At 40.2% G+C, this 18,449-nt stretch overlaps 1 protein-coding gene across 6 annotated transcripts in view; it reads right to left on the reverse strand.

The window, feature by feature from the left end:
- Positions 1 to 344: 344 nt before the first annotated feature.
- The window catches only part of LOC142107377 (histone-lysine N-methyltransferase PRDM9-like), a 62,695-nt gene continuing 44,590 nt past the window's right edge, over positions 345 to 18,449 (reverse strand). For 4 of the 6 annotated variants that reach the window (XM_075190784.1, XM_075190783.1, XM_075190785.1 and 1 more), the window contains 2 exons: positions 13,998 to 14,188; positions 3,737 to 6,340 (listed from right to left, as the gene is read on the reverse strand). In XM_075190784.1, coding sequence (XP_075046885.1) covers positions 4,518 to 6,340; positions 13,998 to 14,188 — 2,014 coding nt within the window. In that variant the 3' untranslated portion in view covers positions 3,737 to 4,517. Of the gene's footprint in view, positions 1,815 to 3,736; positions 6,341 to 13,997; positions 14,189 to 18,449 lie in introns of those variants that run through there. The other 2 variants (XM_075190787.1, XM_075190786.1) reach the window with 2 other exon arrangements.

Consider the following 18,449-nt stretch of genomic DNA (forward strand, 5'->3'; position numbering starts at 1 on the left):
ATTGTATTTCCATAAAAGGAGAGAAGGATTAATAGAAAAGAGTGGCCAGTGAGAAAATATACTTTTTGATAATGATAAGTGTCTTAAATCATATCTCCCCCTATATCATGTGTGTTTTGTTAAAACATTACTGCGGAGACAAGATTTAATGGCGGTGACAGGATCACTAATCCCTGTATAAACTGTTTATATCTGCATTGGTTGCTACTCTCCAGTCACTGAGTTATGGAAAAAATGATCATCTTTTCCTAGCTCTATGGTAAAGACACTACACTCAGAAGGAGAGATGCCAAGCAACTCATTTCAACATATAAACAATGCATGAAAAAAACCCAGACTCTGAATCCTCAACTTTTTCTGTTTATTATTGCATCCACTTTTTGAGAGTTATTAGAAACAAAGAAGATGCATTCAGAAACCCCTGTAACCTCATAAGTAAACAAAGACATTTAGGGGTAGATTTACTAAAGATTCTAAAAAGGAAAAGTGGAGGTGTTGCCCATGGCAACCAATCAGATGCTAGCTATCATTTTGCTACCCACTTTTTCTTTTTAGAAGCTATAGTGAGGGAAGCAGAGTGGGGTAATGTGCACAGCGAGGTCACAGACATGTTCAGACACTTGCATGGTGTTTGTCACTGACCATTTGAGATCAGATTACAACAGTTGCTATGGCAACACTGAGGAGAATACAAACCAATGACAGAGCACACACAACATTGGCTGAATTCATGAATGAGAGGAGTAGCAGTTGCCCTACACAAGTCCTCTCTCTCTCACTCATAAGAGAGGCCCATAGTCTTGATTGACTGGTCTATGCATTTTTAGGAAGGGAATGAAACATTTATTGTTGCTGCATTTGCTATACTGGACAATATTTATTCACTAAAGGTATATTTACTTAAATAAAATAGCAGTCTGGTAAAACACTATTCACATGAATGTATGCATCAGAACCTGAATATGGAACCCATGTCTCAAATACTATACAGAGACCAAAACACTCTTAATTTCCTACTGATTCTAACCATTTAAATAAAGAAGGTGTACATTATAATGTCATTTTGAGCTTCATTTTATGCACATTCTTTATACTGAATATATGTATCTCTTATGCTTCGTGCTAACTGCGCAAAACACGTTTTTCACTCCTTTCACATACATACGGTCTCTCTCCTGTGTGTGTTCTCTGGTGTATATTTAGGTGCCCTAATGTAAAGAAACTCTTTTCACATTCCTTACATACATATGGTCTCTCCCCTGTGTGTGTTCTCTGGTGTGTTTTTAGGTTCATTAATTGTGAGAAACTCTTCTCACATTCCTTACATACATACGGTCTCTCTCCTGTGTGTGTTCTCTGGTGTCTCTTTAGGTGCCCTAATGAAGAGAAACTCTTCTCACATTCCTTACATACATACGGTCTCTCACCTGTGTGTGTTCTCTGGTGTCTCTTTAGGCTCCCTAATGAAGAGAAACTCTTTTCACATTCCTTACATACATACGGTCTCTCACCTGTGTGTGTTCTCTGGTGACTCTTTAGGTGCCCTAATGTAGAGAAACTCTTTTCACATTCCTTACATACATATGGTCTCTCCCCTGTGTGTGTTCTCTGGTGTATATTTAGGCTCCCTAATCTAGAGAAACTCTTTTCACATTCCTTACATACATACGGTCTCTCCCCTGTGTGTGTTCTCTGGTGTATATTTAGGCTCCCTAATCTAGAGAAACTCTTTTCACATTCCTTACATACATACGGTCTCTCCCCTGTGTGTGTTACTTGTGTAAAACATCCCTTTTCTGCTTCCACTGTCTTTCCTTTACTTGTTCTTGAAAGACTTTGGATAGACATATAGAGCGACTCTTTAATAATTCTGTTTTTTTGTGAAATAAAGTCTGGAAGTGAATAAATTACTTTATGACTACAGTCTTGTCTTGTATGCTTTTGATTGTTTTCATTATGAGAATTACTCAATAGTCTTGATCGACTGTTCTCTGAATTTTCAGGAAGGGCGAATGAAACACTTATTTTTGTTGGATGTGCTATACGGGACAATTCTTGTTTCTTGCTTTGCCTAACAGATAATTGTTTCTCAAAGTGCTTAAACCTCATATGTTTACTGAGATAATCTTCATTACTGAAGGCAATTTTGCAGCATTGACAAGGATGGATAACTGTTGTCTCTCTATGTACTGAAAGAAATAAGTGAGAATTAGATACCTATAGTAACTACATAATGAGTAATAAGATGCTAGTTGAAATAAGCATATCTATTGGTTTGTTGTTTTACCTCAGTTTTCTGGTCCATTATGTTGCCTGGGTCATATATACATTGGGAGATATAATAATGTAAATATTAAGGGATGAATCTATATAAAACATTTTTACATATTTCTGGTTGACAAATCAGGACAAATACCACCAAGCTGGTCACTATGCCCCTTTCAGCCTCCAAAAATCCAGACTCTCTCATGAACATAGTGGCTGTCAAGAGGTGTGGATTTACCAAGTCTGTTTCCAGAATTCATTTGTTACCATCTATTCCCCTTATCCCTTTATGTTTTCCAAAGCGTAGCTATGTTATTATTGGGGACAGGGCTTGTCAGGGAGAGGTGTAACAAAACATGTGAAAAAACAGGCAGAGCGGTGACAGCCATATCCCATATAGAAAGATAACATAAAAGAGTCCAGCATATGATTTCCCCTGTAGCAGACCTAACTAAGAAAATTAAAATTAGTCAGAGTGCCTTAAGTGGAGATTAAGCTGTACAAGTCACCGATACTTGTTGTAAAAAGCAGAAGTTCATCATTTTATTAAATAGAGGTTCAGATATACAAAGTCCCTCCTTGGTATCGCTTCCGTTTTTTGCATTTAGTATTCTTGACAATCAAAAGCAGAACAAATTAGATTATGATTTTACAGTCTATACTAACTTGACTGTCAGTGCAGCAGAAAGAAATCGGCAGGGGGCAAACACTGAATCTGCCTCACCATCTTCCTGCCTAAATGAATTATTAACTCCTTTATGTCACAAAGATGTTCTCTGAATAAATAAGAAAGCAAGAATAGAGAGAAATGAGAGTCATGATTTCTGAAACTGTAGATATGGAAACCAGGGATAATGTTGATGAAAGGAGACCTGAAGGAAGATGGCGGTCATAGTAGTCATGAACATAAATAGTGGCTACAAAATTTCCAACAGAACTGCTGAGCCAAAAAAAAATGTATATCAAAGACTGATAAAATATCTCCAGAAACCGACCCATTGGAGCAATTGAAAAGGAGATGAAAATTGCAAAACCTCAAGAAATACCTAGAGATACTGTGATACAACGTAAATCCCATGACATCATTTCAGTGATGATATAACAAATAATGTGACTGAATCAAACCACATCTTCCTGAAAATAACACTTGTACGGGAGGTACAGTGTTATACAAGTAAAAAAATATACTTTTTGTTAGTGATAATAGTCTTAAATTATATCACCCCCTATATCAAATGTGTTTTGTTAAAACATTACTGCGGAGACAAGATTTAATGGCCGCGACAGGATCACTAATCCCTGTATAAACTGTTTATATCTGCATTGGTTGCTACTCTCCAGTCACTGAGTTATGGAACAATTATTATCTTTTGATAGCTATATGGTAAAGACACTACACTCAGAAGGAGAGATGCCAAGCAACTCATTTCAACATATAAACAATGCATGAAAAAAAAAACCAGACTCTGAATCCTCAACTTTTTCTGTTTATTATTGCATCCACTTTTTTAGAGTTATTAGAAACAAAGAAGGTGCATTCAGAAAAGCCCTGTAACCTCATAAGTAAACAAAGACATTTAGGGGTAGATTTACTAAAGATTCTAAAAAGGACAAGTGGAGGTGTTGCCCATGGCAACCAATCAAATGCTAGCTATCATTTTGCTACCCACTTTTTCTTTTTAGAAGCTCTAGTGAGGGAAGCAGAGTGGGGAACTATGCACAGCGAGGTCACATACATGTTCTGACACTTGCATGGTGTTTGTCACTGACCATGTGAGATCAGATTACAACAGTTGCTATGGCAACACTGAGGAGAATACAAACCAATGACAGAGCACACACAACATTGGCTGAATTCATGAATGAGAGAGGAGTAGCAGTCACCCTACACAAGTCCTCTCTCTCTTACTCATAAGAGAGGCCCATAGTCTTGATTGACTGTTATATGAATTTTTAGGAAGGGAATGAAACATTTATTGTTGCTGCATTTGCTATACTGGACAATATTTATTCACTAAAGGTATATTTACTTAAATAAAATAGCAGTCTGGTAAAACACTATTCACATGAATGTATGCATCAGAACCTGAATATGGAACTCATGTCTGAAATACTATCCAGAGACCAAAACACTCTTAATTCCCTACTGGTTCTAACCATTTAAATAAAAAAGGTGTAGATTATAATGTCATTTTGAGCTTCATTTTATGCACATTCTTTATACTGAATATATGTATCTCTTATGCTTCGTGCTAACTGCGCAAAACACGTTTTTCACTCCTTTCACATACATACGGTCTCTCCCCTGTGTGTGTTCTCTGATGTATCTTTAGGCTCCCTAATCTAGAGAAACTCTTTTCACATTCCTTACATACATATGGTCTCTCCCCTGTGTGTGTTCTCTGGTGTTTCTTTAGGTCCCCTAATTGTGAGAAACTCTTTTCACATTCCTTACATACATACGGTCTCTCCCCTGTGTGTGTTCTCTGGTGACTCTTTAGGTGCCCTAATGTAAAGAAACTCTTTTCACATTCCTTACATACATACGGTCTCTCCCCTGTGTGTGTTCTCTGGTGACTCTTTAGGTGCCCTAATGTAAAGAAACTCTTTTCACATTCCTTACATACATACGGTCTCTCCCCTGTGTGTGTTCTCTGATGTATCTTTAGGCTCCCTAATCTAGAGAAACTCTTTTCACATTCCTTACATACATACGGTCTCTCCCCTGTGTGTGTTCTCTGGTGACTCTTTAGGTGCCCTAATCTAGAGAAACTCTTTTCACATTCCTTACATACATACGGTCTCTCCCCTGTGTGTGTTCTCTGATGTATCTTTAGGCTCCCTAATGTAGAGAAACTCTTCTCACATTCCTTACATACATATGGTCTCTCCCCTGTGTGTGTTCTCTGGTGTTTCTTTAGGTCCCCTAATTGTGAGAAACTCTTTTCACATTCCTTACATACATACGGTCTCTCCCCTGTGTGTGTTCTCTGGTGACTCTTTAGGTGCCCTAATGTAAAGAAACTCTTTTCACATTCCTTACATACATACGGTCTCTCCCCTGTGTGTGTTCTCTGGTGACTCTTTAGGTGCCCTAATGTAAAGAAACTCTTTTCACATTCCTTACATACATACGGTCTCTCCCCTGTGTGTGTTCTCTGATGTATCTTTAGGCTCCCTAATCTAGAGAAACTCTTTTCACATTCCTTACATACATACGGTCTCTCCCCTGTGTGTGTTCTCTGGTGACTCTTTAGGTGCCCTAATCTAGAGAAACTCTTTTCACATTCCTTACATACATACGGTCTCTCCCCTGTGTGTGTTCTCTGATGTATCTTTAGGCTCCCTAATGTAGAGAAACTCTTCTCACATTCCTTACATACATACGGTCTCTCCCCTGTGTGTGTTCTCTGGTGACTCTTTAGGTGCCCTAATGTAAAGAAACTCTTTTCACATTCCTTACATACATACGGTCTCTCCCCTGTGTGTGTTCTCTGATGTATCTTTAGGCTCCCTAATCTAGAGAAACTCTTTTCACATTCCTTACATACATACGGTCTCTCCCCTGTGTGTGTTCTCTGGTGTCTCATTAGGCTCCCTAATGTAAAGAAACTCTTTTCACATTCCTTACATACATACGGTCTCTCCCCTGTGTGTGTTACTTGTGTAAAACATCCACTTTCTGCTTCCATTATCTTTCCTTTACTTGTTCTTGAAAGACTCTGGATAGACATATAGAGCGACTCTTTAACAATTCTGTTTTTTTGTGAAATAAAGTCTGGAAGAGAATAATTTAATTTATGACTACAGTCTTGTCTTGTATTCTTTTGATTGTTTTCATTATGAGAAGTGATCCACAGTCTTGATCGACTAATTTTTGAATTATCAGGAAGGGCGAATGAAACACTTATTTTTGTTGGATGTGCTATACGGGACAATTCTTTTTTCTTGTTTTGTCTAACAGATAGTTTTCTCTCACAGTGCTTAAACCTCATATGTTTGCTGAGATAATCTTCATTACTAAAGGCAATTTTGCAGCATTGACAAGGATGGATAACTGTTGTCTCTCTATGTACTGAAAGAAAGAAGTGAGAATTAGATACCTATAGTAACTACATAATGAGTAATAAGATGCTAGTTGAAGTATGCATATCTATTGGTTTGTTGTTTTACCTCAGTTTTCTGGTCCATTATGTTGCCTGGGTCATATATATATTGGGAGATATGATAATGTACATATTATGGGATGAATCTATATAAAACATTTTTACCTATTTCTGATTTGCAAATCAGGACAAATACCACCAAGCTGGTCACTATGCATTTTTCGGTCTCTAAAAATCAAGGCTGTCCCATGCACATAATGGCTATTAAGAGGTGTGGATTTACCAAGTCTGTTTCCAGAACTCATTTGTTACCATCTATTCCCCTTATCCCTTTATGTTTTCGTAGCTATGTTATTATTGGGGACAGGGCTTGTCAGCGAGAGGTGTAACAAAACATGTGAAAAAACAGGCAGAGAGGTGACAGCCATATCCCATATAGAAAGATAACATAAAAGAGTCCAGCATATGATTTCCCCTGTAGTAGACTTAATTAAGAAAATGAAAATTAGTCAGAGTGCCTTAAATAGAGATGAATCTGTACAAGTGCCCGATATTTGTAATAAAAAGCAGAAGTTCATCACTTTATTATACAGCGGTTCAGATATACAAAGTCCCTCCTGGGTAACGCGTCTGTTTTTTGCATTTAGTATTCTTAACAATCAAAAATAGAACAAATTATATTATGATTTTGCAGTCTATACTAACTTGACTGTCAGTTCAGCAGAAACAAATCGGTAGGGGGCAAACACTGAATCTGCCTCACCATCTTCCTGCCTAATGTAATTATCAACTGCCTTCTATCACACAGATGGCCTCTGAGTATGTACAGATATTGGGTTTATTTTCTGTGGCGTTGCACATACTGTTGACATACTGTATGTGGACTATATATTATTTGTGAATAAACAGGGCGCATATAGTATAATGGCATTTATGCAAAGAATATATAATATACAGTACTGTGGAAAAGTTTTAGGCAGGTGTGGAAAAATGCTGCAAAGTAAGAATTCTTTAAAAAATTGAAGTGTAAATAGTTTATTTTTAGCAATGAATAAAATGTAAAGTGAATGAACAGAAGAGAAATTTAAATCAATATTTGGTGTGACAACACTGTGCCTTAAAAACAGCATCAATGCTTCAATTCTTCTAGGTAAACCTGCACACAGTTGTTGAAGGAACTCGGCAGGGAGGTGGTTCCAAACATTTCGGAGAACTAACCACAGATCTTCTGTGAATGGAGTCTTGCTCAAATCCTTCTGTCTTTTCATGTAATCCAAAATGGACTCAATGATGTTGAAATCAGGGTTCTGTGGGGGCCATAACATCACTTCCAGGAATCCTTGTTCTTCTTTACACTAAAGATAGTTCTTAATGACATTGGCTGTATATTTGGGGTCCTTGTACTGCTGCAGAATACATTTGGAGCCAATCAGACGCCTCCCTAATGGTACCTGTGTGTATTTCTCAGCATTGAGGACACCATTTATCCTGACCAAATCCCCAACTCCATTTGCTGAAATGCATCCCCAAACTTGCAAAGAACCTCCACCCTGCTTCACTGTTGCCTGCAGACACTCATTATTGTACCGCTCTCCAGCCATTTGGAAAACAAACTGTCTTCTGTTACAACCAAATCTTTCAAATTTTGACTCATCAGTCCATTTTTCTGCTCCTCAGTTTCTATATTTTCGTGCATAGTGGAGTCGCTTGGCTCTATTTTCATGTTGAAGGTATGGCTTTTTGGCCGCAATTCTTCCATGAAGACCACTTCTCCATCATCAAGTGATGATGACTGGCACATCTTTACCGAATCTGTATCAAGATATGATTAAAGTGTGTGTTGTTGTGGCCAATACTTACTACATAGTATTTTAAGACGCATCTATCTTAAGACTTTTTAGCTAGAACTGTGGCATTAAGCCCACAGAATTAGCTAAACAGGGAATGCGCTTATTAGTCAATAATAGTGTCTAAATTGGTATATTGTCACGGGCACTAGGAGTTCTTGACATCTCTCCTAATAGAGGGCCACCAGTAACTCCGAGAGAGAATCTCTAATGTTTTCCGTACTCCAGAATGCCCGGCAAAACGAGAGGAATAATACCATGACAGAATATTCTTTCGAAGAAGCGGTGGCACAAAGGTTTTCCCAAACGGTAGAACATTGGTGGAAGAAACAGCTAGGCTCACACATTTAGGATCAAGTATAGGACGATCAAAACAATCTTCAAAATCAGAGGAAGGGGCAACCACCCAGGACAATGCATCCACTTTTTTATTCTTGGAAGCTGGTTTGAAGGTGATAATTAAATCAAAACGAGAAAAGAAAAGTGACCATCTTGCTTGTTGGGGGTTCATACATTGAGCTGACTGAAGATAGAGAAGATTTTTGTGGTCAGTAAATATAGTCAAGGGATGACGAGCACCCTCCAGCAGGTATCTCCATTCTTCCAAAGCTACTTTAATGGCCAATAGCTCCTTATCCCCGATAATATGATTTTCTCTGCAGGTTATAGACTTCGAGAATAAAAAGCACAAGGATGGATTTTCTTTTGTACCAATCTCTGGGATAGAATGGCCCCTAGTCCAACATTAGAGGCATCAACTTCGAGGAAGAATGGAAGAGTCACATCAGGCTGTCGAAGAACAGGGGCAGTTGAAAACGCCTTCTTGAGGAACTGAAATGCTTGGAGGGCCTCAGGAGGCCATTGCTTGGTATTAGCACCCTTACGGGTAAGAGCCACTATGGAAGAGACAATGGAAGAAAATCCTTGAATAAAACGTCGATAATAGTTAGCAAACCCTAAAAAGCGTTGAATAGCTCTGAGTGTCGTTGGCAGGGGCCAATGTAAAACTGCATTCACTTTCTCCGGAATCCATCTCTAGGCCTACTCCAGACACAATATATCCTAGGAAAGGAATCTGGGATAATTCAAAGGAACATTTCTCTAGCTTACAAAATAGTAAATTTTCCCGGAGTCTAGAAAAAACCTCTGCCACATGTTGTCGATGAGACGAAAGATATTGAGAAAATATCAATATGTCGTCTAGATAGACAACGACACAAACATATAACAAGTCCTGGAAAATCTCATTCACAAATCCCTGGAAGACAGCTGGGGCGTTAGACAACCCAAATGGCATGACAAGATATTCATAGTGTCCATCCCTGGTGTTAAAAGCTGTCTTCCATTCATCTCCGGCCTTGATCCGAATTAAATTGTAAGCACCACGAAGGTCCAGCTTGGTGAATATCCGAGCTCCCTTGATGCGGTCAAAAAGGTCAGTAATTAATGGAATAGGGTAACGATTTTTGATGGTTATAGCGTTAAGACCTCGATAATCTATACAAGGTCTTAATGAACCATCTTTCTTTTTAACGAAAAAGAAACCTGCTTCAGCGGGGGATAAGGACGGCCGAATAAACCCACAATGGAGATTTTCCTTGACATAGTCAGACATCGCCTGGGTCTCTGGTAACAAGAGAGGGTATACACGACCCCTTGGAGGATTCTTGCCAGGTTGTAAATCTATTGGACAATCCCAAGCCCGATGAGGCGGAAGGCGTTCTGACTGGGCTTTATTAAATACATCAGCAAAGGAAGCATACTGTGGAGGAAGACCAGGCAAACAAGATGCTATAGAGGATTTATTTATTTTCACGGGAAGAACTTGAGTCAGACATCTATGATGACAAGCCGGACCCCAGGATACAACTTGCGGAACGTTCCAATCAATTTGTGGAGAATGGACTTGAAGCCATAGAAAACCAAGTACGATAGGACTAGTGGTAACAGAAAGGACCAATAAAGAAATTTGCTCTTGGTGTAAAGCCCCGATTTGAAGGGTTAAAGGAATGGTACGTTGAGTAATAGTTCCATTAGTAATTCGTGAGCCATCAATGGCCGTGACGGCAATAGTTGTTTTTAAAGGAATCACTGGTAGGGACCACTGACACACTAAGGAACTTGAGATAAAACTTCCAGCTGCTCCAGAGTCCAGAAGTGCTTGTAAAAGACTTAGTGGAAGTTGAAACAGTAACAGCAAACGAACAAGTTTTAGATTCCATATGACATGGAGAGGATTCCAGGGACCCCAACCTTACCTCTCCAGAACAAGTTAGGGCTTTGCGTTTCCCGACTTTTTAGGGCATGAGTTCAGCATATGATTAGGATCAGCACAATAAATACAAAGTTTATTCTTTAACCGTCGTTCCCTCTCCTCTGGAGTCAATCTAGAACGTCCCACCTCCATGGGTTCTATAGGCGGTGAGGGATGACGAAATCGGGATGCCAGGCGGACAGGTATTTTAGATGAAGATTCCCTTTCAGAGTTTCTTTCTCGGAATCTCATGTCCACTCGGTTGCACAAAGATATCAAAGCATCCAAGGAAGAAGGTAACTCTTGTGAGGCCAATACGTCTTTAATTTTACCAGCAAGACCCTGCCAGAAGGCAGCTATCAACGCCTCATTGTTCCATTGGAGTTCAGAGGCAAGTGTGCGAAATTGGATTACATACTGTGCTACTGAACGGGATCCTTGGCGTAATCGAAGGATGCTAGAGGCAGCAGAAATAACACGACCAGGTTCATCAAAAATTCTTCGGAAAGTTGAAATAAACATGGCACTATCTTCCAACAGAGGGTCATCTCTTTCCCACAGAGGGGAGGCCCATGCCAGAGCCTGTCCAGAAAACAAGGAAATTATATAGGCCACTTTAGAGCAATGAGTAGGGAAATTTTGAGGTTGGAGTTCGAAATGAATGGAGCACTGATTAAGAAAGCCCCTACAAGCTTTTGGGTCTCCATCAAATTTTGAAGGAGTAGGCAGGTGTAGAGCAGAAGCAGTAGACACCTGGGATGGCACTGGGAGAGAAGAAGACACTGGAGGATTTACAGTAGAAGATACATTCTGCACAGGGTCTCCCCGAGAGACTAGGGACTGAAAACATTGAAGTAACTGTTGCTGGCGAACATCTTGTTGTTCTACCCGAGTAACCAGGTGCTGCAGCAAGTCCTTAGCTGTTGGTTCCGAACCTGGGTCTGTCATGGCCTGTTCTGACTGTCACGGGCACTAGGAGTTTTACCCAGAATTCACCTGGTGTAGCTTTACTCACCAGAGGCGCAGAGTCTAACACAGTGGCTGGTCTTCTCCAGGAACTCCCGCAAGAAAAGTATGGTTTTAGCGGCTGCCACTGTGCAGGTCGCGGCCCTCTGGGGAGTGTGGTGAATATACAGAACTATACAAACTGAATGGAAGAAGGAATGTCAATGATATATATGCATAGTCTCTAAGCAGTGGAAACAATGGTAGCACGGCAGAATGTTGAGTAGTGATAAAAGAAGAAGAGAGTTCCAAAGTGCTTAGCACGCAGGTAGCATACAGCAGGCAAATACTTGACAACTGGAGAAAGTCTATGCAAACAGTCAATCAACAATGTAATAGGAGAGTCAGCGACTCGCAGCTATACTCCCGAGAAACTATATACTTTAGTCCCAAAAATAGGTAACATGCAAAGTAGTAGAGTAAGCTGCACCTGACAGGTGTTACCGCTGGCATGAAGTAAAGACTTGTCCAGGGATAGGTAGAGTACAAGGTAGCCTGAAGCGGTCTGCGGCTGGCAGGTATTACCACTGATGTGGAGAGAAGACTTGTCCAGGTGCAGATACGATACAATGTAACATGGAACGGTCTGCGGCTGGCAGGTATTACCACTGATGTGGAGAAAGACTTGTCTAGGTGCAGGTGCGATACAATGTAGCATGAAGCGGTCTGCGGCTGGCAGGTATTACCACTGATGTGGTGAGAAACTTGTCTAGGAGCAGGTACGATACAATGTAGCATGAAGCGGTCTGCGGCTGGCAGGTATTACCACTGATGTGGAGAGAAAGCTTGTCCAGGTGCAGGTACGATACAATGTAGCATGGAGCGGTCTGCGGCTGGCAGGTATTACCACTGATGTGGAGAAAGACTTGTCCAGGTGCAGGTACGATACAATGTAGCATGAAGCGGTCTGCGGCTGGCAGGTATTACCACTGATGTGGAGAGAAACTTGTCTAGGAGCAGGTACGATACAATGTAGCATGAAGCGGTCTGCGGCTGGCAGGTATTACCACTGATGTGGAGAGAAAGCTTGTCCAGGTGCAGGTACGATACAATGTAGCATGGAGAGGTCTGCGGCTGGCAGGTATTACCACTGATGTGGAGAGAAACTTGTCTAGGTGCAGGTACGATACAATGTAGCATGAAGCAGTCTGCGGCTGGCAGGTATTACCACTGATGTGGAGAGAAACTTGTCCAGGTGCAGGTACGATACAATGTAGCATGGAGCGGTCTGCGGCTGGCAGGTATTACCACTGATGTGGAGAGAAGACTTGTCCAGGTGCAGGTACGATACAAGACAGCATGGAGAGGTCTGTGGCTGGCAGGTATTACCACTAATGTGGAGAGAAGAACTTGTCCAGGTGCAGGTAGCGTCCACAGCAAACAGATAGCACAAGCAGGAACAGGAAACTCCTCGGTGTCTCAATGGAATAAGGACCAAGAACAGGCAAAGGTAATAGGGCAACAGGTGCCTTAAATAGTGAGAGGTGATTAATTATCCAATGAGACTAGAAACAAGGTTTTAACAGTCCGTGGGTCTTGCACATGCACAATCCTTTGGTCAAGATAGCGGACGGCCGCGGCGCAAGATAGGCGCCGGCAAGAGAAAGAGAGACCCATGTTTAAAACTAGAAGCACTAATAGTCCGGTGAGTGACATATATGAAGATTTGCACATTCGGATGTGACTATATCAAATATTCCTGGACAGACTTATTCATGAAGAACAAGCAGGAAACAGTGTCAGTGTTGCCCTCTGTTAAGCAAGTGAAACTGCTTGACCTAAAGTGAGGCATGGGAATTGTGTGCTTTGACCCAAGAGCATTCTACAGGGCTATAATCCTTCCAATCCCCTAAATAGTATAATATGCTATGGAGTCTTTTAGAATCTAGATATTTCTGTCCAGTGGACATTTATAATGAAGAAGTTAATTTGAGACAAAATGACATAGCATTGGTTCATTCAGAATTTCTCGTAGGGACCAATGAAACACAGAGCAATTTTCATGGAAGAAATGATTATTAAGTTTAGGCAATGGAAGTAGATCAGACCAGTTATCCTGATGTATAGAAAAATATGACCTCAAATACTGCTGCAGAATTTAGTTACCTCTTTCAGTGTTGCCACGAATTGTCCCCTAAAATCTGAGATTTTTAGTGGGCACCTATGCTTTAGAAACAGTATCACACGTAAAGTTCTTAAATGCAACGGGCCAGCAGGAAATAATTTTCAAATGCTACCTGTGAACTACGTAAACGTAATTGCTGGATTCTACCTATGTGTCCTGTGTGTCACATGTATCCCAGGACAGGATGATCCCGTTGTGCTTATTCCTTCACAATATATATCATATGTATTATGCCCAACAGTCACATGTCTAACGTACTTCTGTCTTTCCTTCCTGTCACACCATTTTCATGCACTATTGTAAATGTTTTGACAATGTTTCTAGGTTTACATTTTGTAAAGAACATCATGTACATATTTCACTGTCATTTACTTGAAACCAAAACACACTTTTACCTAGTGACGGTTCTTTACGTTTCCACAATGTGCCCCATCTGATACCAAGCTCTTTTCCATATTCTTCTCCATACCAAACAAGGAGTTCGGTGTATGGAATAATGTCTTTACAAGCCCGATAGTAGATTTTCCTGTGGTACTGGAAAGCAACAAGATTTTGTTCTTCTTCATATCTTGCGCAATTCACATACCTATAAAAAAGATACAGTGAGTTAAACATTCAGGGACTAATTTTTTTTTGCATCTCAACATCATGTTTTGATTTGAATCTGGGTGCAAATACACTCTGCATAAACGGTACTTGCTGTATGTAGAGAGAAACAACAGATTGCAGGTTGCACAAATGCATATGAGCAATGTAAAGTCACACGCATGGCAAAAAAAATATATATTTTAGCAAATAAATGAACACATAATACTATAATCATTAATACAAACGTGTTTAAAAAAAAAAAAATTATTTTATATTACATGCATAAAATAATACATTCTTAATGCATACTGTACATGCAATGCGTTTTTAGTCTTACTTGCATACACATATTCTTTGCTATCTAGTAGCACACATGTGTAGTTTACAATACAAAGACTATGCCGTGACAGTCATCACTATCAATCAGCACTTACACCTGCCCTATAGAAAATGCAAATGATATAGCTAAAAAAAATGTACTTACAAGATACCCAGAGCTTGAATCAGCTGCATCCACAAGCCTAATGATGGCTTGCTTCACTGATAGTGACGGCTCTTTGGATCTCATATTGAGAGTCGACAGCAACAGATTCCAAATGCAAATGTCACAACTAAAACCAACTCCAGACCTTTTACCTGCTTAATTGCTGATGAAATAACGAAGGAATAGCCCACACATGTCCATGAAATAGGTTTTGAGTCGATTGTCCCATTACTTTTGGTCTCTTAAAAAGTGGGAGGCACATATAGAAACCGTTGTAATTCCTACACTGTTCCCCTGATTTGGATGTAAATTCCCTCAAATTAAAGCTGAAAGTCTGCAGTTAAAGCACATCTTGTTAGTTTCATTTCAAATCCATTGTGGTGGGGTATAGAGCCCAAAATATAAGAATTGTGTAGATGTCCCAATATTTATGGACTTGACTGTATTAAGGTTGTTGCGGAAGTACAACTAAGTTGAAAGGTGGGGATCTGGATTGTTACTTAGCTTGCTGGTTGTTCAAGGGGCCTTCTCCATCTGTTACATATTCATGCCATTTGAACCATTTAATGATAGTAGAGGAGGCTGCGTGACAGTAAGTTATACCTAGAGTTTCCATTTGAAAGATATATTTTAACTACAATCTTGCTAATAGTTTGGGAAAATGGATTTTGAGCTATTGCAGTCATTGTTGTTCCAATAACTTATGGCAAGTATAAAAAACCTCCTTCCATACTGTTTGAATGGTTGAGTACGTCCTAAAATTATATTTCCTACCTCAGTACAGTTGTGCTAACAAAATTTTGATTGGTAAGGACATATTTTGAATAGTCTGGCTGGAATAAGGTACTGTCACGGAATTTCAGAGATGCCCGCTAACCGGTATTAGTGCAACAGAACAGGGAGGCGCTGAGTCTAACGTACCCCCGGTATTCCCCATTGACCCCGCAGGGAGTTTAAGGGTACGCAGGTCGCAGTTCTCCAAGACACCAGTGTAGTGAAAGTAGTAGACAGGCGTAGTCAAGCAGTCCAGGTCAAGGCAAAACAAGCGGTGCGGTACACAGGGAGGTTCCAGAGAGAAGTCAGGGTCAAGCCAAATAGTCAAACCAGTAGGGCAGTGAGGAACCAAAACAAAACACAAGAGAATAGTAACAGAAAGCTGAGTCAGAACCGAAGAACACTGGATCAGAAGTTCAGGAAGCGCTGGACCAGAAGTGAAGCAATACTCTAGCATCCAACATGTGTCAGAGGGTGCTCTATAAACTATAAGGTGCATCCTGATTGGGTGATGGAGATTTGGCAGTCAGACACGCTGACAGTTGAGCGGAGATAGTGTCCCGCTGCATAGCAACGGGATGCGGCTGAACGGAGCATGCGCACGCATTAAGTGCAAGGAACAAGGAGCGTCCCGCTGCTAGGCAACAGGACGCGGCTGTCGAGAAGGTGCAGGCGTCCGTCTTCTGCACCAAATGTCAGTGCGGAGACGGCCCCTGACAGGTACAGTCTATTCAATCATTGTTATTTAGTCATTTGGGCATCATCATCAATATCAACATTTATTTATATAGTGCCACCAATTCTGCAGCGCTGTACAGAGAATATTTGTAATTCACATCAGTCCCGAGCTTACGTCTAAATTCTCTAATACACACACAGACTAGGGTTAATATTGTCAGCAGCCAATTAATCTATGAGTATGTTTTTGAGTGTAGGAGGAAACCGGAGCACCCGGAGGAAAACCATGCAAAAAGATATGTTCCCATTGGTCTGTTGAGAGAGTTTGGTGTAAGCCTGCTTCCCAAAGTAATTGAGGATGTTTTTTTTGTAAAGTTTCTGCATTTGGTAGATACTGGTACCAGAATATAATGCCACCTTCCCCATCACCTTTATCAAGCTTAGTTACAATTAGAGTTGGTGGCAACTAAAGGGTGTGATCAATAATTTTTAACAGTAGTCCTTTTCCACATCAAGTTATTTGGAAAATACAGAGGGAAAGGGAGGCAGGTCAGACAGAAACTAAGTAACACTTATTTCACGTGTTTCCGTTTAAAGTAAATATTGTTATGCCCAGAGCAAAAACCAAACTTTAATAAAACATTTTCTTGACTTATTTTAGGGCAATGCTCATATGTGAGTAGAGACAGTCGCCTCAGGCTGTCATACCCTTCACCTGGTATGTATAGTTTTAATGATTTTCACAACTATATTGTTAGCCTTCTACACAGATGCTGCCTCTGTTGATACAACATTAACAAATAATTCTCAGGGACCCCTAACAGTGCTGATTTTCCAGGGAACAAGTGATTAGATCACCTGTGGATCTTTTAAAATGAGACAGTCAGTGATGAATACACCTGTGCTCCAGCAAGGTGATATGGAAAACCTGCACTGTTAGAGCTCCCTATGGACTGGATTTGGGAAAATCTGTCTTCTAAAGTATTTAGTAAGTAATTAGGGAGTCACTAAGCCTTGGGGGTATTTTACTATGTATAATTTCACATTACAGGAGTGTGATCTGAACACATAATTTGATACATTTAATTTGTTGTAAGGTCCATTTATCAGAGAGTCAGTTTTTTTTTTTTAACTATTTATTTTGAGAAATCGCAATGATATACAGATACAAGTCAACAAATTAGTACATTGCAGAAGTAGAAAAAAAACAAAACAAAACAGGAAGCAAAGCAAGACATGAATAAATAACAATGTAACAGAAAATTAAGTAATGGATATGCAAGACATCAACAGAATGCCATTGAGGAAACAGGCAAGTATACCATTGTTACTCAGGATATTCAAACATCAATAACATTTTATAATAGTATAGAGGGGGGTAAGGGAGTGGGGAGGGCACTGGTCGTCACCTAAAGAAAATAGATAAATAATAAAAATAAAAAGAGAACATTCTTCCCTTTATCTTATTTTATTTTTTTTACAATAAAAGAAGTTCAGGTGAGAGTATTACCTGGGTATTTGGGACAGGGGTAACTGCTTCAGGAGTCAGGTCCCCTATGCCCATCACTTAACAGGAAGGAGTTGGTGCAGGAGCTAAGGGGTTATAAGTAAAGCCAAGGAGCCCAAATCTGGTGGAATTTATCGTCCTTATCGTGAAGGTGGTATGTAATCTGTTCCATCCGTGCAATGAACCAAATATAGGATCGTAAGGCCGCCATAGTGGGGGGTTCAACTTGTTTCCATGACTTAGCTACTAGGCATCGCGCAGCTGCAAGGACATGGGATGCCAATTTCGCAGACTGTCTATCATCATCAATCAGAGGGTAACAGAGAAGAAAAGACCATGGGTCTTTCCGGACGGGGCACGGAAGGAGGGAGGAGAGGAGGGCCCTAACTCGGTCCCAAAAGGAGGATATTTTAGGGCAGGACCACCAGATATGTAAGAAAGAACCCATCTGGCCACAACCCCGCCAGCATAATGGTCCCTCTCCCACTCCTTCTCATGCCTACCTCCGGAGGTAAAAGTACATCAAGAATAAGGCTGTAGATATAGGAAATCGTGCCCCTACCAGAGAGTCAGTTTTATGTGTGAATATATATTGAGGACACTGAAAAATATACATGAATTTTTTTTACATCCGGGTTGTTGACTCTCCAGACGTTGTATAAGTCATGTTCAGCTAACAATTTTCTAAATGTGGTTGAGGGAAACATATTAGCAATGTGCAGTTTGGATTAATGTGTGCATGTTTTGACTATTTTTGGGTCTAATACTAGATTAAAGTCTTCCATGATATTTGAGTTACCAATCTTTTGTCTTTGT

This window comes from Mixophyes fleayi, chromosome 11 (genome assembly GCF_038048845.1).
Source record: "Mixophyes fleayi isolate aMixFle1 chromosome 11, aMixFle1.hap1, whole genome shotgun sequence".
NCBI classification, from domain to species: Eukaryota; Metazoa; Chordata; class Amphibia; order Anura; family Limnodynastidae; genus Mixophyes; species Mixophyes fleayi.